Below are 24151 nucleotides of genomic sequence, written 5' to 3' on the forward strand. Positions count from 1 at the left end.
GGAACACTGGCAGCACCAGAATCTTGAAACATGACGACGAGCACCATAATATTGTCAGATATAGTGCAGGAAGATAAGCCCCTCAGGTTGGAAAGCACTCAGAATATGCCTCCTCTGAGTGAAGTGGACCATGATGAAGTGAATAGAGTTAAGCCTTTGAGACCTTCATCTGCTGATGGGGCACAACTCAAAATGAAGAGAAGCAGCTGTAACCATCCATTAATCAGAACATGGAGTGTACGAAGTATGACTCTAGGAAAATAGAAAATTGTCAAAGATGAAATGGAACGCATAAACATTGATCTCCTAGGTATTCGTGAGCTAAAATGGACTGGTATTGGTCATTATGAATCTGACAATCACATGGTTTACTATGGCGGATCAGCAAATTGGAGAGGAATGGTATCACATTCACCATTGTTGTTAAGTGCTGTTGATTAAGTTCTGACTCATAGTGACTCTGCATAGGGTTTTCAAGGAGCAGCTGGTGGGTTTAAACTACCAAGCTTGAAACTACAATTTTAGTGCTTATCCTGGTGTGGTATGAATATTTCTTCCAATCAGCTGGACATTGGCATAGACGAGTGAGCCCTTCCACTTACCAACAAAGCTGGTGGTGGCGGCGATGTGTCGTGGAGTTAGTTATAACTCATAGCGACCCTACATAGGTTTTCTGAGGCTGTAAATCTTTACAGGAGCAGGAAGCCTCATCTTTCTCCCGTGGAACATCTGGTAGTTTCGAAATGCTGATCTTGAGTTTAGCAGTCAACTGGTAACCACTACACTGCCAGAGTTCCTTACCAACAATAAAGGGTCAAAATAACTTGGGCAACAGGTTAGGTTGCTATACAGATATACAACAGCAATTTATGAATTATGTTGAACCAGTTGGAAGCCCTGGTTTTTCTTCCTCATTCATTATCAAACATTTGTTATATTAACCTTTTACATCCTCTTAACTCTTGGGCCTCCCTGCACAATTGTCTTAGTTTCCTAAGGGTTACTATCAGAAAAATACCACCAATGGGTAAAGAATAGAAATTTATTTTCAAGCTGTTTTGGAGGCTGGAAGGCCAAAACCCTGGGCATCAATCAGCAGGGCTATGTTGACTAGAAGTCTAAATCAGAGTGTGCAAGTTCCTTACTTTAGGGGAAGTTCCCTTCTTGTCCCTTTTAGCTCTGGCAACCTCAGGCATTTTTTAAATGTACCTTGACTTGTAGATACTCCTGTGTTGTCCCTCTATTTTGTCTCTCCCTGTCTGTTTTCCCTTTTTAAAATGTATTGCCTCAGTATAGGAGGATAAAAGTTCAAATTCAGAGCACTGGATCTGGAGAAAGGCCTTGTGTCCTCAGTATCTGTGGGGCCAACATTCTTTGCAGAGCTCCATGTGCCTCGGCATCAATCTTTCTCTGGATATAGAGAGTCCTGGTGTGGCACTGTAGAATAAGCACTGGACTGCGAGGTCAGTGGTTCAAATCCACCAGCCACTCCTTGGAAACCCTATACAGGATTGCTATGAGTTGGAACTGACTTGACAACACTGAACAACACAACAGAAGCTTCACAGTACAGGGGCCCAAGCTCTTGGTGGCACTCCACTCCTGGCTCTTCTTTCTGGTGGTAATAGGTCTCTCATTGTTGTAAACTGTCGTTGAGTTGGTTCCAACTCATACTGAGCCTGTATACGGTTTCTGAAAAGCAGTTGGTGGATCTGAACCACTGACCCAGCAGTTAGCAGTTCAGTGCTGATCCTACAGAGCCACACCAGGCCAGGAAGTCCCTTGTTGTCATTGTTTAGTGAGGTGAAGTTGGTTCTGACTCATACTGACCCAGCATAGGGTTTCTGAGGAGTAGCTGATGAATTGGACTTTGAAGTTAGCAGTCAAGTGCTTACCTCCAGCGCCACATCAGATCCTGTTATTATTGTTGCTAAGAGTCTTCAAATTGGTTCCAACTCAAAGTGATCCTGTAGAGGTTTTCCATGGCTTTTAAAATATTTGTGGGAGCAGAAAGTCTCATCTTTTGAGTACGAGGAAAATAGCTGTGCCTTGCTCAACGATGGCGGTTGACTTGTGTTGCTTTGAATGTGTTGCTCTCCAGAGTCCTGTCAATAATCCAGTCTCCCACACCTCAGGCTCCTGACACAGGAGGAAAGACTGTGGCAGGACTTTTGGAGAGTAACATTATTAGCAACTACTGAACTGCTCTGAACCACTTTGAAGCCCTCCATGGGAGGTAGGCAGAGCACTTATTTGCTCCCATTTTCCTAATGCTGTTAGTTGCCATAGAGCTAATGTGGGCTCATAGTGATCCTATGTGACAGAGTAGAACTACCCCAAATAGTTTTCTAAGCTGTAATTTTTTTCTTCCATGGAGGCACTGTGGGTTCAAACCACCAACCTTTAAGTTAAGAGTCAGGCATTTAATCTTATTTTGCGCAACACTGATACAAGTGACAGAAGATGAGGCCCTGGGGTTGGAAGGCAATCAAAATGAGACTGGGGAAGAGCTGCCTCATCACAGTAGAGATGACCATAGTAACGTGAATGAACCATCGACTTCATTTGGTGATGGGTTACAACTCAGAATAAGAATAAATATCTGAAAATATCCATTAATAGTTAGAAATGGAATTACAAAGTATGCATCTAGGAAAACTGTTGTTGTTAAGTGATGTCGAGTCGGTTCTGACCTATAGTGACCCTGTACAGGATTTACAAGGAGCAGCTGGTGAGCTTGAACCACCGACTTGCAGTTCAAACGGCTTTGCAGTCTGACACATTAATCCAAAGCGTCATACCAGGACTCCTAGAAATCATCAAAAATGAAATGAACTAGAGCAGGGGATTTTTTTTTCATGCTAAAACCACATTGCCTTCTGCAACATTGAGCTCCATCTCTCCATTCTTTCTCTCAGAGTCAACAGATGATAGGACTGATAGGATAATTTGGGGGGAGGGTGAGAATTTCATATTGATACATTTTTTATTGAAAAGTTTAAATGAAACATCCCTGTGTAAAGCTGATTTGGTCAGATACTTGGTCTGGATCAGTTGGTCACTTTGGAAAATTCTGGAACCTGTAGTGATCTCATTCCAGGTACCAGGCAGGAGCCAAGATCCATCTGTCGTCAGTAATGATATCCCTTGTTCCACATCCTCTTCTGAAACCTGTTTGAACCTCTGTGAAGTACAGCCAGAATGCTCCTTAGACGCCAGGATAGTGAGACTTCATCTCTCATACTTTGGACATATTATCAGGAGGGACCAATCTCTGGAGAAGGACATCATTCTTGGTAAAATGGAGGGTCAGTGAAAAAGAGGAAGACCCCAATGATGTATGATTGGTCAATGTATGTCAATGGTGCAGCTGTTTCTGTATTACCTTTAGTAAAACTTTACTCACATAGAGAAAAAAAAAAGAAATTTATGCGTAAAGATGATAGCTTAGGCACTGTTGCCATAGCGACCCTATACAGGGTTCCAAAGGAGTGGCTGGTGGATTTGAACTGCTTTTGATTCTTGTAATTAGCAGTCCAGTGCTTGTCCTACAGGGCTACACCAAGACTCTTATCCTAGGCATTAGTGAGCTGAAATATACTGGTATTGACTGGCTGTTTTGAATCGGACTATCGTATGGTTTACTATGTTGGGAACAATAGACTAAAGAGGAATGGCATGCGTTTATTGTCAAAAGAACATTTCAAGACCTATTTTGAAGTATAATACTGTCTACTATAAGATCTGGTAGCGTAGTGGTTACGAATTGGGCTGCTAACCTCAAGGTCAGCTGTTCGAAACTACCAGTGGTTCCGCGGGAGAAAGATGAGGTGTTCTGCTCCCGTAAAGATTTACAGCCTCGGAAACCCTGTAAAGGGTCATTATGAGTCAGAACTGACTCCACGGTACTTAACAATAACTGTAAGATAAAATCCATACACTTATAAGGAAGACCAGTTAATACCACAATAATTCATATTTTGCACCAATCCCTAACGTCAGTGATGATGAAAACCAACTTCTTCAGTCTGAGATGGATCAAACATGCAGTAAAAACGCATTGATAAGTGCTGACTGTGGTGGTGGTGGTGATGTGCCGTGGAGTCAGTTCCGACTCATAGTGACCCTGTACAGGGTTTCTGAGGCTGTAAATCTTTACGGGAGCAGAAAGCCTCATCTTTTTCCTGTGTAACAGCTGGTAGTTTCTAACTGCTGACCCTGAGGTTTGCAGCCCAATTCGTAACCACTATGCTACCAAAGATCCTTGTAGTGGTGACTAGAATGTGAAAATTTGAAACAGACAGGATTGTTGTTGTTGTTACAGCCATCGAGTTGCTGACAACTCACAGCAACCCTGTATATAGGGTTTATGAGGATCAGCTGGTGGGTTTGAACCACAGACCTTGTGGTTCACAGTCCAGCACTTGAGTCTATAGAGAGGATTAGTAGCTGAACAATATGGCCTTGGTGATAGAAACAATGCTGGAGATCACATGATAGAATTTTCCAAGACCAATGATTTATTCATTGCAAATACCTTTTTTCAACAACAACAGCAACTATACACATGGACCTCAGCAGTTGGAATACAAAGAAATCAAACTGACTATATCTGTGGGAAAAGAAAAGGAAGAAGCTCAATATCATCAGCCAAAATAAGGCCAAGGGCTGACTGTAGAACAAATCATCAATTGCTCATATGCAAATTCATGTTGAAACTGAAGATAATTAAAACAAGTCCAGAACAGCCCAAATACAACCTTGAGTACATCTCACTGGAATTTAGAGACCATCTGAAGAAAAGATTTGATGGATTAGAAACTAATAATTGAAACCATACGAGTTGTAGGATGACATTAAGATCATACATGAAGAAAGCAAAAGGCCATTAAGAAGACAGGAAAGAAAGATAAGATCAAAATGGATGTCAGAAGTGACTGGCATAAATGATGGAAATAACAAGAGCTGAACAGAAAATTTCAAAGGGCAGTTTGAGACGACAAAGTTAAGCATTAAAATGAAATGTGCAAAGACCTTGAATTAGAAAAACAAAAGGGAAGAACATACTTAGTAGTTCTCAAACTAAAAGAAGTGAACAGAAAATTCAAGTCATACATTGTAATATTAAAGGATTCTATAGGCAAAATATTGAAAGACACAGGAAGCATCAAAAAGATGGAAGGAATACACAGACTCACCATACCAAAAAGAATTGGTCTTCAATCATTTCAAGAAGTAGCATATGATCAAGAACCAATAGTATTCTCTGACTGGTGACCACACACATCACCGATGGGGGAAGTGGGGTAAAAGCAGCAATGAAGCGGCAAGCTAAGCCCTACAATGTTCAGTAGACTTCTGTGGACCCAGTTAGGGACATGGTTGGCAAGCAGTGTGAAGAGACCTGGGGACTCTTGGGCCCAGAGTCAGTGGCATGGCCACGGAGGACTCGAGAGGAGAGTGGAACTACCGGCTGACGGGAAGAGAGTGCATATGCACAGGAGCGCCCACACTTGCAGATGATACCCACGTGACCTGGACCGGATGACTGGATGATCAGAGCGCAACCAGGAGAGGAAAGAAGAGGGGAAAAAAAAACAAAAATGAGTGAGCTGATACAGTCTGATGAACTTGACCTATACCTATGGAGCAGTGACTCAAAAGAGGGAACAAATCCTCACAGCAAGAAACATTCACCCACACCCCCAAACACAGAGTGGACGGAGAAGGGCAGCTTGGACACTGGATACTCAAATGGGGAGGGGGGACTACAAAGGCAAGAAGTGACTGGCTTACAAGCTTTCAAGAGGGAACCTGGTGCTAGAGAGCATGGCGGAAGGAAGAATCTCCAGTAGGTACTATTCAATCTGTGTGGGCGGAGCTGATGAAAGGAGATACAGATGGGTGACTCGTGATACTGTAGTGAATAATGCTTATCAGAACGGACTATGAGGGTTGGAAATGCAAAGGTAGAAGTGTTGTGACAAGGAAGGGAGTGATTAATTCTCCAGGATAGGAGCGGAGGCCTCTGGGACCATCAAAGGAGAAGAGCCGAGAGCGGGACCCTACCCAGAGAAACAGAGATGCCTGAGATGGAGACAGAGATGATGACGTGGAGTGATGAAGCGACTGGGGACTTTGGACCCAAAGAGGGAAAGGGACTGTGGGCCGAAAATTGGGGGGAGGAGGGGGAACTGTAGGGGGCGGGTTTCTGGGATAAACCCTTTGGGTGGTTGATGATGCATGGAGGGGACTGGAACCATGGCAGTGAGATGATATAGGATGGAATGAATGTAAAACTAAAGTTCTCACATGTAAATTATCATATAATTCACAATAAAACATAAAAAAAAAAAAGAGATATCAGCATTTTCCATGAACAACAACAAAAAAAGAACCAATAGTATTGAAAGAAGTTTAAGATGCACCTGAAGGCACTGGCAAAAAAATAAGGCTTCAGGAATTGATGGAATACCAATTGAAACTCTTCAACAAACTGATAAGAGCGCTAGAAGGGCTCACTCATCTATGCCAATGGCCAACTGATTGGAAGAAATATCTGTGCCATATCAAGATAAGTACTAAACTGCTAACCTCAAGGTTGGTGGTTCAAACCCATCAGCTGTTCCTTGGAACCCCTATACAGAGTCGCTATGAATCAGAACCAACTTAACAGGACTTAACAATAATGGTGGTGGTGTGCCATGAAGTCAGTTCCCACTCATAGCGACCCTGCACAGGTTTCTGAGGCTGTAAATCGCTAAGGGAGCAGAAAGCAGAAAGCATCCCGCAGAATGGCAGGTAGCTTTGAACTGCCAACCTTGAGATTAGCAGCCCAACTTGTAACCACTATACTACCAGAGCTCCTTAACAACAATAATATTAGAGCTTAAATTCTGAGCACTTATTTTGCACAAGGTAGCGGTTTACAGCTGTTGTTGTTAAGTGCTGTCAAGTTGGTTCCAACTAACAGCGACCCTGAATAGGGTTTTCAAGGAGTGGCTGGTGGGTCTGAACCACCAAAAGGCTGGTGTTTTGTTCTGATGTGCATTGGGTCACTGTGAGTTGGAACTGACTTGATGGCACTTTACAACAACAGCCCAATCATTTTATGCATGGCTAGAAGTGCAGCATTAAGTAAATAACTGTGCCACAACTACTTACTATACAGTGGTGGTGGTGGTGGTGGTGGTGGTGGTGGTGTGCCATGGAGTCAGTCAGTTCCTACTCATAGCATCCTTTTCCAAGGCTGAAAATCTTTACAGGAGCAGAAGGCCTCATCTATCTCCCATGACACTGTTGGTAGTTTTGAACTACTGAACTTGTGGTTAGCAGCCTGACTCATAATCCACTATGCTACCAGAGACCCTTACAACTACTGTATATTATATATAATTAATCCTTATAGACTAATATTTAGATGCCTTCCAGTTTTTTACTAGTAGAATGTAGCAATGAACAGTCTCATAAAATTCCTAGAAGTAGAACTGCTAGGACAAAGGTAACAGACATTTAATATTTTGATGTTATTAAGTGCCATCAAGTTTGTTCCATCTCATAGTGATGCTGTCTAGGGTTTCCAAGGATCAGTTGGTAGGTTTGAACCTACAACCTTGTGGTTCAAAGTTCAGTGCTGATCCTACTGCACCACACCAGGAATCTTAATCTTCTGATAGGTATTGCCTAATTGATCTCTACAAATAAATCTACAAATAGAAATGCTGTAATAATTTATCCTACTACAAACAGTGGTGGAGTTCTGATGTGGCACAGTAGCATAAGCACTGGGCTGCTAACCACAAGGCTGGTGGTTCAAACCCACCAGTCACTCCTCAGACACCCTATACAGGGTCACTATGAGTAAGAACCAACTCGAGGGCACTTAACAACAACAACAACAAACAGTGGTAAAGAATTATATTCTTCATATAGTGCTAATGCTTACTGTATATCATTAATTTTGTCAATACTGCTGGATGACTAATTATTAATTATTTTGAAAAGTTTATCAGCTACCTGTATTCCTATCTCTAAGGATTATTTTAGGTAGTGTAACTGGTTATTCTTGTAATTCTAGGAAAATACCACTATATTCCTTCTTGTTAAGTGCCTTGGAGATGATGTCAACTCATAGCAATACTGTATAGGGTTTCGGAAAGCCTCACAATCAATGTTACACTTGAGCCCATTGTTGCTGCCACTGTGCCAATCCATCTCACTGGGATTATTCCTCTTTTTGCTGATCCTCCACTCTACCAAGCATGATGTCCTTCTCCAGGGACTGGTCAATCCTGATAATATTCCTGAAGTATGAGAGACACAGTCTAGCTCTCCTGGTTTACAAGGAGCATTCTGGCTGTACTTCCTCCAACACAGATTGATTTGTTCTTTTGGCAATCCATGGTACTTTTAATGAGCTCTGGTAGCGTAGTGGTTACGAGTTGGGCTGCTAACCTCAAGGTCAGCAGTTAGAAACTACCAGCTGTTCCACAGGAGAAAGATGAGGCTTTCTGCTCCCATAAAGATTTAAAGCCTCAGAAACCCTATACAGGGTAGCTATGAATTGGGCCCAACTCCACGGCACACCACCACCACTATAGTACTTTTAATATTCTCCTCCTACATCATAATTCAAATGGCATCAATTCTTCTATGGTCTTCCTTATTCACTCACTGTCCAAGTTTCACATGCATATGAGGTTACTGAAAAACTCATGGCTTGGGTCAGGCGTACCTTAGTACTCAAACTAACATCTTTTTTCTTCAACACTTTTAAAGTGGTCCTGAGCAGCAGATTTGCCCAACGCGATATGTCATTTGATTTGACTGCTGCTTCTATGAGCGCTGATAGTGGATCCAAACAAAAAGGAAGTCTTTGACAACTTAATCCTTTCTCCACTTATCAAGATGTTATTTATTATAAATGACTGGGTGGAACTAAGTCAATAAGATATACAGAACCCTAACAAGGGGATTGGTCAGTTTTGCCATCCTTCCAGACTGAAAGAGAGCCTATCTCAGAAGTGAGAGAGGACCTCACTATCACCAACAAAGAAGAACCAGGAGTGGAGCACATCCTCTGGACCTGGGCTCCCTGCTCTGAGAACTTCGAAGACTCAGTAGACAGAGAAAGCTGTTATACCAGAGACTGAACCAGATGGCAAGATGCACAGGAGAAAGACAGTAACGACAGAAGCAGGAGACTGGCACAAGACGGAGCAGTGGGCTTCCTAATCCACAGAGCAAGGTGGCTACAGTGAGCTGTCAACCATGGAGCCTGAGAGCTAAGCGCCTTTGGGCAAGAGCCTGCTGAGGGCATGGGGCAGCTCCAGGCACTAAATGCAAGAACTAAAAACCTTGACTGAGCAGGAAATAGGCCAGGACCAAGCAGAGGCTAAGAGCCAAGAGAGGAGTCGTCCTGTGCATGGCTGAGAGGAGTTGAGAAAGCTGTCCTGCACTAAAGAAGGGAGACTCTGATCTTCCTGATCCTGAATTGCACCTGTTGCTTTTCTAATAAGTCCCATGTGGTAAGTATACACTGTGAGTTGTGTGTGGCCATTGCAAAAAATAACTGAACCCAGCTGAGTAGTAGACAGTGCAGTACAAAGGATGACTAACCAGAATTGGTAAAAAGTTTGGGTCCAGTTTTGTGCTGATGGTGACTCTCTCTCCCCCTCATGAAGTTAGGTGAGGTCAGATGTATCTGCCACACAACTTTATAATAGTCCATTCAACAGAACTCTATGTAAAGGTTTTTGAAAACAGGTGAATTTACATGGTATTGCTGTTTGTTGCTATCGAGTTGGTTCTTAATCCTAGCAACCCTATTTATAACAGAATAAAATATTGCCTGGTCCTGTGATATCCTCACAATTGTTACATTTGAGCCCATTGCAGCTGCCACTGTCCATCCAACACTTGGGAGGGTGGAGGAGTCTTTTTTTTTCACTGACCCTCCATTTTACCAAACATGATGTCCTTCTCCTGGAAGTTCATTTTTGCATCATCATGGTCAACTCTACTTTGAGGAGGAAGCTCTTACCCAGTCCTATTTTGATTGCCTTCCAATCTGAGGTACTCATCTTTCAGCACTGTATCAGATATACAACAATGTTCCACTGCTATTCATAAGGTTTTCATCTTCCATCATGTTATCCGGTAATGCTCTGCTGCTATTCATAAAGTTTCAGTGGCCAGCCATTCAGAAGTACTCTGCCTCTCCTCCTGCTTAGTCTATCTTAGTCTGGAAGCTCCATAGAAACTTGTCCACCATGGGTGCTGCATTACAGCAACATGCAAGTCACCACAGCACAGTATCAGACACACTGATAAATGAGTGGTGAAATTTACATGGACTAATATGGAATAATACGACAGATGAAAAGAAAAAAAAAAGTCACAGAATTGTATAAATATGGTCCAATTTGCCTAAGAGGGGAGAAAAAAAAAATAACAAGCTTCTATATTTTTAAATTAATGCTTATATATATAAGATACTACTTCCATGGAAAATTAAAAACTTAAAAACCAATGATGACTTCTCTAGAAAAAGCAAATAAAACTTCTGCAAGACTTGTAATGGTGCTTCTCTGATGCTGGTAGTTACTTATTTGACTGACTACTAGACTGTCCACCTTGCTGTGGTTTTTTTCCCCTTTATTTTAGTAAGGATATACGCTTGCCAGTGAAGACAACTTGAAGCACTTACTAATGAAGATCAAAGACTATATAACCTTCAGTATGGAATATATCTCAACATAAATACAAAATCCTTGTAACATGAACAAGCAATATCATGATAAATATAGAGAAGATTGGCATTGTCAAATAATTCATATTTCTTGGATCCAGGAATCAAATCTGGTGCAAAAGAGCTCATCAAAGTGTTGAAAGCAAAAAAAAATGTCACTTTGAGGACAAGGAGCTCCTGATCTAAGCCATGGTATTTTCACTCAGCTGTTAAGCATGGGAAAGCTAGACAAATCAATAAGGAAAACATTATTAGAATTGATGTCTTTGAATTATGGTGTTGGTGAATATGGTATAGATTGTCAAGGGAACAAATAAAGCTGTGTTGGAAAAACAACAGCCAGAATGCTCCTTAGAAGCAAGGATGGTGAGATTTCACCTCATATATTTTGGACTTGTGACCTGGAGGAACCAGTCCCTGGAAAAGGGCATCATGCTTAGTGAAGTCGAGGCCAGTGAAGAAGAGTCAGGCACAGAACAAGGCAGATTGACAATGAGTAGCTAAAACTACAGGCTCAAACACAGTGACGACTGTGAGGACGGCACAGAACTGGGCAGTGCTTCTTTCTGTTAAATATAGGGTTGTTGAGTCAGAACAGACTGGATGGCACAATAACAAGATGCCTGTGTCCTCTAGGTCACCTTGATTTCGCCTAGACAAAAATAAAACCCAACCCAACCTCTTAACTACTCCACTGAACATCACCACTACTACCGACCTCCTATTAAAGACAGAACTCTATAGCCCACTTTCTAAAATTAGTAAGACCACAACCTAATCACCTCAGTCACCATGGGCTCATATCTCTGGCAATTCTCCCTGATGTAATATAAACCCACTTCTAGTTCCCTCATGTGTTCCTGCATTCAATGGCTTGATACTATGGGCCGATATTCAGACAGATATGAACTACAAAGACAAAGATAAACAGCAGCCAAGAGTAGTCATTAGGCCCATGTGTAAGGGGCCCTGGACAATTTCTGCAAAGAAGGGGGAATTCTAAGTATTAACCTATTGGAATAAGGGTAACCTTCAATATTTCCCCCTCCTCACTGTCAAGTACTTTGAGAAGTGGGGGTGAGGGCAGAGAAGACTTAGGGGTGAGGGGATTCTCAGAGACAGGCTCCTGTTTCTTTTCTAGCCCAGTGCTCCAGTCTGAGAGAGACTATGGACTCCAGGCAATCCCTGAGCAGGACACTAGGCCCCAGCTTCTAGTCTTGGTTGCTTGCTCTCCTGGGGTTTGGGGACAAGCTACATGCCCTGCTCCCTATCCCTCTCTTCTCCACAACTGATTTCCTAGGAGCTTTGCCAGGTTTAGTCAAAACTACTTAGCTTGCTCATACATACTTTGTGTTTTTATCAGTTATGACTTTTTTAAAAAGGAGATCTTTTTTTCTTGTCTGTCCAAAGCATGTAAAAAAAACTGCATGCTCAAAAGCATGACTGTATTCTTTATAGAGTTTTGTACTTTACATTATATTATAAATGTAAAAAATAAGCAAATAAACTTCACTAGTCATAAACAGCAATTTTAAAATGTTTTATTCATAGTAGCTATCTTTATCTTCTGTGAATGAAATGCCAGATGAAAGCTAAGTTTCTGTATAAATTAGAAGCTTTCTAATACTCAGATATTGGAGTCCTGGTGTGGCGCTGTGGGTTAATATGTCAGACTGCAAAGCTGTTTGAACTGCAAGGTCGGTGGTTCAAGCTCACCAGCTGCTCCCCGGAAACCCCTATACAGGGTTGCTATATGTCGGAACCAACTCAATGGCACTTAACAACAACAACAATACTGAGCTATTATCAAAACTCTACCTCAGCTATCTGTATCTTCTGTGAATGAAATGCCAGATGAAAGCTAAGTTTCTGTATAAATTAGCAGCTTTCTAATACTCACATATTACCAAAACTCTACCTCACCTAGTATACTAAATAATATTTCCGTGTCTCAATGGAAAAGCAAGGGAGCTCAGAGAGCCTTGGCTAGAGTATGAGATTTTGTTCTTTGAAGTATTTGGTGTCAGAAGCAAAACTTTAAAGGTATATTGCCAATTTCAAGGCAAGGTGGCAGAGAAAGAAGAGGCACTGAACAGACCCTCCGCAACAAAAGAGACCAACTGAAACAAATGCAGATAGTGAACCTGAAAACATGAGCTTCAAAGGCTAGGACAAAGAAGTGGATTGAGTACCTCCTGGAAGAGGAAGCTGTGAACAGAAGCGAGAGGAAGATAAACAAGTATAATCTCAGCTGATGTAGAGTGGTGTGGCCAGCATGAGCTTTTGCAAATAGCTGTCCATATAGTGACCTACAGGCAAAGGATGAGGCTAGAGGTTGGTGCAAGGGGGGATGTGGTTCTCCCTTGTTCTGTACCCTCTGGAAGCCAGGTGCATGTCCACTCAGTCCCTGCCCTTGACAACCGAGTAGCCAGTGACACCCACTCCTGTGTAGTCTCAACACTGCATGTGGTTGGGTGCCGGGAGTGCCACCCCTGCTTCTGGAGGTATGTGAACCTGCCCTGAACTCCACTATACAAACAACAGTAGACTCTTTCACACTACCACATTCATCAGGAAATAGGTGGTGAGTGCCTGAGAACACACCAACATGCAAATATTAATTAATATAAACACAAGGACACCACAATGTCTCAGAAAATAATTTCAGTTTGCACAGAGACATCAGACAGTGCTTCAAATAAGTCCACAAAATAGTGTCAGAAAATGTAATACCAAAAATGGTACCAGAACTATTTGATAAGGAATTAAAAAAAAAATGTAATATAGGTATCTTCCACAGATTGAGAAAAATATCAAGGAAAGTAAAAAGACAGACTTCAGATAAAATCCTTCAGGCAAATTTTCTAACCTCTGTCAGTTTTCTCATCTGTTCACGGGGGGATGATGATCCCTCCTTGGGGTGTTCAAGTGACACAAGTAAGGACCTACATAAACCAAAACCAAAGTTGCCATTGAGTTAATTTCAACTCACAGTGACCCCATGTGAGTCAGAGTTTAACAGTGGTACATGGGGTTTTCAGAAGTAGACCTCCAGATCGTTCTCCCCAGTCCATCTCAGTCTAGAAGCTCTGCTGAAACCTGCTCAGCACCATAGTGCAGGCCCCTCCACTGTTTCACGGGAGAAAGACGAAGCTTTCTGCTCCTGTAAAGATTTACAGCCTCGGAAACCCTGTATAGGGTCGCTATGAGTCGGAACCGACTCCACGGCACATAACTACCACCACCACCTAGTAGTCCTGGTGTGGCACTATGGGTTCAATGTGCTGGACTGTAAAGCCGGTTTGAACCACAAGGTCGGCAGCTCAAGCTCACTGACTTGACTCAATGGCACTTAACAACAACAACAACAACAACAAAGTGATGTTGTATAGTCCTGGTGTGGTGCTTTAGGATAACAGGGCCACAAGGTCGGTTAGAACTATAAGGTCAAACTCACCAGTTCCTTCTTGGAAATCCTGTACAGTGTCACTATGAGTCAAAACTGACCTGATGGCACTTAACCACAGCAACAACATAGGTGCTGTAGAACAAGAACTGGACTGGTAACTGCAAGGTTGGCAGTTCTAACCCACCAATTGCTCTCAGAAAACTTATGCACAGTTACTATGAGTTGGAACTGAATGGACAGCATTTAACAAGGATTTGACTCAACACAGGAGCCCTAGTACTGCAGTGGTTAAAAAGCTCAGCTACTAACCAAAGGGTCTGCAGTTTGAACCCATAGCCGTGCCACGAGAGAAATATGTGGCTGTCTCGTCTGCTTCCATAAAGATTTACAACCTTGGACACCCTTCGGGGCAATTCCACTCTGTCCTACACAGTGACTGTGAATCAGAATCTACTTGTCGACAGTGGAGTATTCTGCTTTGTTTTTTCTTTGCAGGTGGGAGGGAGTGTTGATTCAATACAATGTTACATTAACCAAGTACTCAATTTAATTGACTTTCAGTTTTATCTTTAAAATCATAAACCAGGCACTGCAAATGTCCCCATTAATTTAATTTAAAAATTTTTTATTAAATTTTTAAGAGTGGGATTGCAAGTGAAAACAATGATACAGAAATACACTGGCATGGAAAAATGTTCACATAACATCACGTAATCAATGCAAAGTATATAATAGTATGTATACTCTGACTGCATATTTTACGTAAAATCAGATATATATAGGTACGTACATACACTTACAGATCCATGTGGAGAAAATGGCGGGGGATATGACTGCTTTATTGCTCTTTTTGCCCACTTCCATTGAGTTGAACTCATAACAACCTTACATAGGGTTTCTGGGATTGTAAATCTTTATAGGAGCAGACAGCTTCATCTTTCTCCCATGGAGCAGCTGGTGGATTTGAACCACCAACCTTATAGTTAACAGTCCAGTGCTTAACCCACTGAAGCACTGCAATCCTCTCACCCAATCTTAATTTTGTTTTCTTATAATAAACATGTGATTATACTTATAATCAGAACTTTTTAAAAAATAGAGTAGCAACTTTACTTAGATGACTTGGGCAGATATAATCCTATTCAGACCTTCAGAAAGCACTGCACAGATCCTCAGAGTTGGAAATTCTACTGAAAATAATAACATTGGCAAAAATACTACTATTATGAATTTATACAGTACTCTACCAGAGTCCTGGTATAGCACTGTAGGATAAGCACTGGACTGCTAACTACAAGGTCAGTGATTCAAACCCACCAGTCACCCACTGAAATCCTATACAAGGTCACTATGGGTCAGAACCGATACAACAGCACTTAACAACAACAACATAGTACTCTACAGCGTGCTTTCACAATCCTATGAGGCACGATTGATCAGCCTATTTTGCAATGAGGACTCTGAAGCTCAAGGAGTCCAAAACGTACTTGCTCAGATCATAGGCCCCCTTCAGAAAGGACGGCAGAGCAGGATCTGCAGCCACGCGGCAATGGTCTCTGCCCAGACCCTCCTTTCTGAAGAGGCTCCTCTCAGCCATGTTCAGGTGGCTTCCCTAGTAACAGAGACTAGCATTAGCCAGGAAAAAATTTCAGAGACTGGAGTTTGTAAAGAAATAGTTTGAATATTTTAAAGAAATGCTCTCAAGTATCCACCCCCAAGTAATAAATTACTATCTTAAATACTCAGTTGATAATATAAATGTTTATCATGACGTTTCATAATTGGGAAACATACAAAATGCCAAATTAAATGCTTTGTCACTCTAAAACTCTGAATCTTTTAAAACATGCTAGTTTAGATACTCGTTTGATGCATTTTAAACAGAAATAAAATTAAAATTATACAATTGCTTTGAAAAGCAAAGTAATTCAAATTCACTTAAATTATATCTATCCCCTCAAGCCCCACTCCCAGAAAAATACACCCTAACTTCCACTCTAAGTAAACTGACCCAAAGTTGGCCCATGTTCAAAAGTAGGGCAGCCACTAAATAATAAGTCTATGCTTCCTGCTATTAAAATTGTATGGAAAGAACTCTCGAATGAGTTTTTTAGAAATCTCTATAAATAAAGCACACCAAAACACATTTTTAATGTTTTAAAATAAATACCTCAGATCATAATTATATTCAGGTTAAAAACTAGACTGTAAAATACAGCATTAAAAGACTCAATAGATTTCTATTTTCAATGTCCAAATACCACATGACTTCAACAAATGTAAATTTCTTACACAGTACATTGCAAAAAGCTCTTTTCATAAAATTTCCTTTAAGTTTTTGGACCAGAGTAAACAAAATGTCCTAAAGGAGGCAAAGTACTTATAAAAACTTTACTTTGTATTAAACCAGTAGAATGTTTTCAAAAGCATTTTTTTTAAAACGAATTATGTCAATGAAAAAAGCTTCACTGACCATGCACCAGTCCCATGTAGAAATGCTTCTAAAAGGCAACATTTTTACAAAATGTTATCTTCCCTACGTTTGGGACCATGATCTGACCTTATTTGCTTTTAAGAAAAGCAGCTTCATTTTGCAACAATGTTTTCAAAATGTTAAATATACAAGTTTAAAAAATTAGGTACACTTTTTTTTTTTTTTTTTTTTTTAAAGGAGAGAGGAGACCCATTTTTGGATGGCTTGCATTTTGGAAAGAGTTTGCTTCATATTCTGAAGATATGCAGCAACAAAACCCAAATGTTGCCACTGAAATGAGGAATTAATCTCTGGAGAAGTTTATTTTGACTCCTTCCCGGTGCTATATCTGTACTCTCGCTCCCTACTCGACCCTAGGCTGGCTCCCCTGACTTCAAACATAAAACACAGCGAAACTCAAGTCTATAAACTGGCTCCAAACCCCTCTTGGCTTTTTAGCTCTTTTACAGTTGTACTGACCTGATTGGAACTGATTTCCTGGGTTCCATTCCAATCCCTTTGTGAAAAGTCTCCCACTTCTGATGGGGAAGAGACTTTCTCTTCTGAAGACACCAGCAAGGTCAAGCCCCTGGCCCCAGGGCTCCTCCGGAAGGACCGCTGCTTGTGGGTAGCCAGCAGGGTCACATGTGGGTCCCCCAGAGTTGGCAAAGCAGACTGCTCAGGGTTCCTGGACTTCTCACTCCTGGATTTCTCCATAGCTGCATCCACAGGCTTACCTCCTTCTCTTCCCACAAACGCAATTTCAAGAACCAATGACTTTGAAAGTATCCACCAATTTGGCTGGGCAGAGGAGAGGACTAGGGGTTACCTTTGTGCCCTCCTGTCTGAGGCTTCCCGTTTGCTTCTGAGCCGCCCAGCAGACGCAGCCAGGGTTAGCTTTGGAAACTTCTGCAGGCTGCACAAGCTGTGTATGTATTGGTTTTTGCTTATCTACACTCTCCCCACACTCTTCACACTGCATTCAACACGATTAATCTTTGCACATGGCACTAGTGCTCACTCACCCAGCACTGCTGGAGACTCGGTCAGCATGTCCACAGTCTAGCACATCATGAACTCTACAGGGAAGCCTAGTTTCATTTTGGTCATAAGTACCACTCCTAGAAACCTAGCCTAAGGGCTGAGAAGACAGGCTACTTCCTTTTACTACCAGCCTGCTGGCGTTTTCTTGGAATAACTTCAGCTGCCTTCTATGTAGATCCAATGCTGGCGGGGTGCAGAATATTTGCCGAGAGACGTATTTCCTAGGCAACATGACTTGCATTTTCAAGAAGGTGTAGAAAAGTTCCAGGTTTCCTGAAGCTTTGTTTTCCTTTGGACCAAGGCTTGACTTCAGGAACTGCCTGCATAAACTCACTGCTATCAAGGTTCACCGTTTTTTCCATGTGTCAGGACAGCCAAGATCTAATATATGATTCCGGCTTCTCAGGCAACCTGCTGCTCCACATGAGGATTACTAAACAGAGACAACAGACAATGCGGTAATCCTCTACCCCATCAGGCAGCACTACTTCCCTTCCCACTTTCCTCCCCTCCAGTCACTAATCCTGGCAGCACCGGCCTGGGGCAGGGGTCTGCAGCCACCACCCTGTACACAAAACCAAGTGGTCCCCTCTGCATCACTCCTCACAACAGAAGGACCCCATGGTCTCTAGGGAGGTAATAATTTGCTCACAGGGTCTGCTGCTGCTTTCTGGGTTGTCCACAGCGATGCTTCCTCCAATTTAAATCGGTCTCATGGAGCTGTTCTCTTTGGGGTAGGTAGCCCCACCACTGGTCCTTTATAATTCTTTTTTCACTATCCTCCCTCCCTTTTTACTGGGCCAGCCTTTTATCTTCTATGTGCTCCCCATCCACGAAAAGAACCAGCCTCAGTTTCCAAGAAAGGCCATTCAACCTAGTGACCCAACAAAGCAAAGAAATGTTCAGGCCCCAAAGCCAGTCTGGGCAGCCATGGGAGGATGGCCCCAGTTCTGAAGCCCGCACAAAGAAGCTTGGTGAATCTGGGATTCCTTTCTCATAACTTCTCAGAACTTGCTGACTTACCTCAGGCAAGTCATGCTTTCAGGTTTCCAGGTATTCTTCTCAGTAAGGTTCTGCTGACCAGGCCTCGAATGGCACTTGTTTTAAGTGGAAATCGTTCCCAAAGATGCCATCTTTTTGCTTTTTAGAGTACCCATCAATTCAATCCTGACTCATGGCAACCCCATGCATTAGAGTAGAACTGCTTTACAGGGTTTTCTTGGCTGTATTCTTTATAGAAGCAGATTGCCGGAACTTTCTTCAAACCATCAACTTTACGTTTACAGTTGAGCACACACAGTGTCACCAAGGTACCTGCCTTTTAGACTAAGAGTTACCAGTGCTGCAAGCTCACAGGTTGCTCCTTGGAAACCCTGTATAGGGTCGCTATAGGTAGGAACTGACTCAACGGCACCTAATTGAGCTGTTAACCACAGGACAGCAGTTCATATCTACTAATCACACCACAGAAAAAAGATGAGGCTTTCAGCTCCCGTAAAGAGCCACACCTTTGTAAACCCTATACATGATCGCTACCAACTCCACGGCACTTAACTCCCACCACCACCAAACATATTTTGGAGTCCTGGTATGGCACTGTAGTATAAGCACTGGACTACAAGGTCAGTTTGGACCTCAAGGTTGTTGTTAAGTGGTGTTGATTGGTTCCGACTCATAGCAACATGTATAGGGTTTCCAAGGAGTGGCTGGTGAGTTTCAAACACCATCCCTGTGGTTCAAACTGACTTTGAGGTTAAACGTGCATCTTAAGGTGCCACACCAGGACTCTGGACCTACCGTATGGGATCAACAGTCTATTCTATTTTCTCCAGGAACTAGACTTCAAATACTTTGCAGTCCAAACTGCTTCTTCAAGCTGGCTGCCCAGACCAAGAATGTAGCCAGGCTAAGAAAGAGGTAATTCTCTTAGACTTTATCCTGTGGGCAGTGGAAAATCAGTCTCAGACATGATCATATCTGAGACTTAGAAATACAGTTTGAGCAAAGATAATGAAGAAGCAGAAAGAGGGATTGTGGGGATTACAAGAGACAGGGAAATTAATAGAGTTGGAATGAATAAATGAGGCAGACTCTTGCCATTTAGTGATCAATAGCTCAGAGCAGGGAACAAAAAAAGAAGGCCTGTAGATGATGAAGCAGTTCCCAGTTGGCAGACTGGGCAAATGGTGACGTATAAGTAGTACATTTACCTTAATTGCCATAGACTCTAAGGTCCTGTAAAATGGCCAAGGCACGAGACACTTTCCCAGTCTAAAGAATCAAGTCCAAACTCCATGTTCCACCACCTTCCCCTTCCCTCACACCTGAGCCCTATGTTGCCCTCACCTTTGGCCTTTAATTCTGCCTCTCTGTAAAGTCACCTCTAACCACACTGATGGCAGGGTGGTGGCAGGACATTCTCTTTCCCTTATCTGAATTCCAGTAGTGCTTAATGTTGACACTCAGAGTCTGTCCTTGTCAGAAAATAAACCTCTCCCCATGCTGCCTGCAGCCAGCTTCCTCCATGCTTGTTACTGCTGCTGATGTGGCGCTGTGGGTTAATGTACCAGACTGCAAAGCAGTCTGAACTGCAAGGTTGGTGGTTCAAGCTCACCAGCTGCTCCTTGGAAACTCCATACAGAGTCACTATGGGTCAGAACTTACTCAACAACAAGGGTAGACTCAGCACTGGAAACCACTAAAAGACCTGATATTGACGAACAAATATCAAACGGTAAGGTATCTGTTGCTGAGGTCAACCATAAAATGCACTTTCTACCTAGAATGCCATGGTGCTGTTTGGTCCCCTCTTCTCACAAACTAACAGCAAAATTCATTAGTCTCTCACATATTCTACCTAGAAATATAGATCTTCAAGTATCTTCTTGTACTAAATTACTCTGCCTCCCACATGTACAAATTTTACCAGCTATTGTCCAGAATAAAATTCATCTTTTTTACTTTCTACCAGTCTTCCCACCTTTGTGGATATTTTCTGTTTAAAAATAAAAATCCCTTTGGTGTCCTTAACAATTCTGTTGCAACCTGAGAAGCCAGGTGTGATGCCATGGAATACAGCACTGGACTGCAAGTTTGGTTTGAACCACAAGGTCAGCTGTTCAAACTCACCAGCCGCTCCTTGGAAACCCTATACAGGGTCATTGTGAGTCGGAAACAACTTGTTCAAACTCACCAGCCGCTCCTCGGAAACTCATTGTGAGTCGGAAACAACTTGACAGCACTTAACAACAACAATTTTCCAGAATAAAATTCATCTTGTTTACTTTCTACCAGCCTTCCCACCTTCGTAGATATTTTCTGTTTAAAAATAAAAAATCGCTTTGGTGTCCTTAACAATTCTGTTGCAACCTGAGACGCCTGGACTCAGAGAGCAATGGGCAGCTCATGTTTCTATGAACCTCCGGGAGGGACAAAGGACCCTATTTGGAGGAGGGGACATCTGGTTGAAATATTTCAGCACTCAGAAAGATTAACTGCTCAACCTAACTAGAGGTTCACCCCCTAGGCAGGGTTTCTCAGAAAAAACACTCGGCCACCCTCCAAAGGTGGCAGAGAAGTCTCGGATCCCGTGACAGGGCAAGGATGACAAGAACCTGACACTAAGCTGCATGCTGAGAAGCAGCAGCCCGGAAGATTCCCATACAGAGAGTGTGAGCAGTACCAAAAAAAAAACATACCCACTGTCCTTCACAACAGAGGTGGAAATGTTAGTGAGTGGATGTAACAGAGTTGGAGAGCTATGTATGCTCATACCTGAGTGCTGTGCACGAAAGGAAATAGAAGAGGAGAGCACAAGGTGCTTTCTGCTGTCAAGAGATTAAGCAAGAGTTAAGCAAAAGAGACAGTAGAGGGCAGTATTGCAGTATCATACATACAAGTTATTCAGTGCTAAAAAAAAAAAAACACGAGCTCTGAGTCAGGGCCATAGGACACACACACAAATACCAAGGCAAGCTCATTTCTGGGGCTGCTATTAAATGAAACTGTACTTGGTTAAGAATTTGAATAGTTCTAAATCCTAAGGATACCAGTTGGAGCCAAAATGAGAAACACTGAGGTCATCAGGAAACAAAGACCAACGTGTTCATTGCACAGTTCATTCTATCACTCTCTTTCATGCGCTTCCAACTTCCTCGACTGTTCTCATCTGGCAAACTAACACTGGGTACCCTGTTTCAATCTCTACTGTGATAGTTACGATTATGTGTGATTCTCAGTAGTTTGACAATTATGATGTAGTTCAGCAATCATGTTATGATGTAGTCATCCCTCCCGATGAGATCTGATAGAACGAGATCACTGCCATTATGAAATCTACTCTGAGTAGCTAGCCAATCAGTAGAAAGGGGGACTCCTCGGGTATGGTATACATTCAATATATAGGAATGTTCTGGACCCTGCATCTGACTCATTACCATCTAACCTCTGTTTCTTTTGAGCCTGTAGCAGTCTACCTACCTTATTGCCTGCCAGTCTTTGGATTCATCAGCCTCCACAATCTGAGAGACAGCAGCCTTCCCTTAGGCCTGCCAATCTGGACTATGTCAGTCCCTGAAGCTACACAAGCCAGGAGAAGACTCTAGTCTGACATCTGACCCACAGATTTAGGATTTTTCAGCCTCTACAACCGCATGAGTGAGCACAGTTGTCTTGGAAGAAGCACAACCAGATTGTTCCTTAACAAGTAAGAATGGAGAGACTTTTGTCTCATATACTTTGGACCTTGTCCCTGGAGAAAGACATCATGCTTGGTCAGTGAAAAACAGAAATACCCTCAGTAAGATGGACTGACACAGTAGCTGCAACAATGGGCTTAAACAGCAAAAATTGTGAGGATGGCAGAGGACCAGGCAGGTGTTTTGTTCCATTGTACAGAGGTACACTATGAGTCAAAGCAAACTGACATCTCACAACAATCACCACACAACTACCTTTGCAGTTTACTTGAGCTAAATCTCTCTCTCTCCACACACACATGGACACACACGAGTACCCTAGTGGTGCCGTGGGTTGAGCACTGATCAGCCAACTACAAGGTGGAAGGTTCAAACTCAGCAACTACTTCATAGGAGAAAGCTAAGGCAGCCTGCTTCCACTAAATTTTTGAAGCCCCCTATAAACTTCTCTATAGAGTCCATCCTAAAACACTCTATTATGCTTATCTCTTCCATCGGAACAAGGGTATGATGAAAGCTCATTCCAGGTTGGCTGTCCTCACTGATTCCTGACCACTAATTTGGACAGGGCTTGCTGCCACCTGGCCATCCACTGACATCCCCTTAGTCCACTCACTCTTCTTTCTCCCAGACAACTACTCTATACCTCCTCGCCACATCCCTCACTTGCAGCTGATGCCTCTACTTCCTGCTGCTCTGAAAATACAGATGTAATCAACTAACTGCTCACCAACTCACACTGGTGCCCATAGCCTCAACCTAGTCTTCATTTTCCCGGATGAACTTTCCTAGCCCCTGAGGTCAGTCGCTACAGGTCACTCCAGACTCCTTGACAACTCCTCAGAGTCCTTCACTGGAGCCTACTAGTCTCCAAGCCTCTAAGTGTTGCAGCACCTTTGCTCCAGTGATTCAGCCTTTGAATCCCTTCTCTGTCTCACTCCTTGGTGACCTCATCCAGTTCAGTGGAAGTACTGAAAATAGCCCAAAACCCCATACTCTGAACTTTCATAGTTAAACAGTTTATCAACATCTCCCCTTAGATGTTAAATATGGACCTCAAATTTAACTTGCACAAAACTGAACTGCTGATAATCTCTGCCCTTTTTCTGGCCCACAATCATCCCCGTCTCAGCAAATGACACCTCTTTCCACTTTTCCAGGAAAAAACTTGGACACATCCCTGGTAAGAATCATCCCCCTGTTGGAGATCTTCTCAGTACTGCCACTACCACCCTGGTTCAAGCCACCAGCATCATTACTATTTTAAGTCTATTAAGACTATTTTAAGTCTCCTACGAAGGCTTCCATTCTCACCTCCTAAACTCTGTTCTCAAAACAAAAGCCAGAGGAATCCCTTTAAAGAAGTCAGACCATGACATTCCTCTGAAAATCCTTCAGGGAAGTTTTCATGTGCTTAAGAGTACAACCCATAATCCATGGGCTTGTTTGTTGTTGTTAAGTGCCATCCAGTTGTTTCTGACTCAGAAACCCTGTATAGTGTTTCCAAGGAGCAGCTGGTGAGCTTGAACCACCAACCTTGTGGATCACATTAACCTTGCAGTCCAGCACATTAACTCACAGCACTATACCAGTGTGCCCCCTCCCATTGCCTTTGTACCTGTTTTCACTCACTCACTCACCCACTTACTCTCCTTGCTATTACTTGAATAAACAGTCACAGATGTCAATGCCTCAGGACCTTCACACTGGTTGCTCCCTCTGCTTAGAAATCTCTCCCCAACCTGGAATCCGGATGGCTCACACTTCCTCACCTCCTT

General features: G+C 42.6%; 1 protein-coding gene across 1 annotated transcript in view; it reads right to left on the reverse strand.

Moving 5' to 3' along the window:
• Positions 1-17349, reverse strand: part of ATP7B (ATPase, Cu++ transporting, beta polypeptide) — an 83935-nt gene extending 66586 nt beyond the window's left edge. The window contains exon 1 of the mRNA XM_006876940.1: positions 17113-17349. Within this exon, the coding sequence (XP_006877002.1) occupies positions 17113-17349 (237 nt within the window). The remainder of the gene's footprint in view (positions 1-17112) is intronic.
• Positions 17350-24151: the final 6802 nt, after the last annotated feature.

The sequence above is a fragment of the Chrysochloris asiatica genome, unplaced genomic scaffold (genome assembly GCF_000296735.1).
Source record: "Chrysochloris asiatica unplaced genomic scaffold, ChrAsi1.0 scaffold00432, whole genome shotgun sequence".
NCBI lineage: Eukaryota > Metazoa > Chordata > Mammalia > Afrosoricida > Chrysochloridae > Chrysochloris > Chrysochloris asiatica.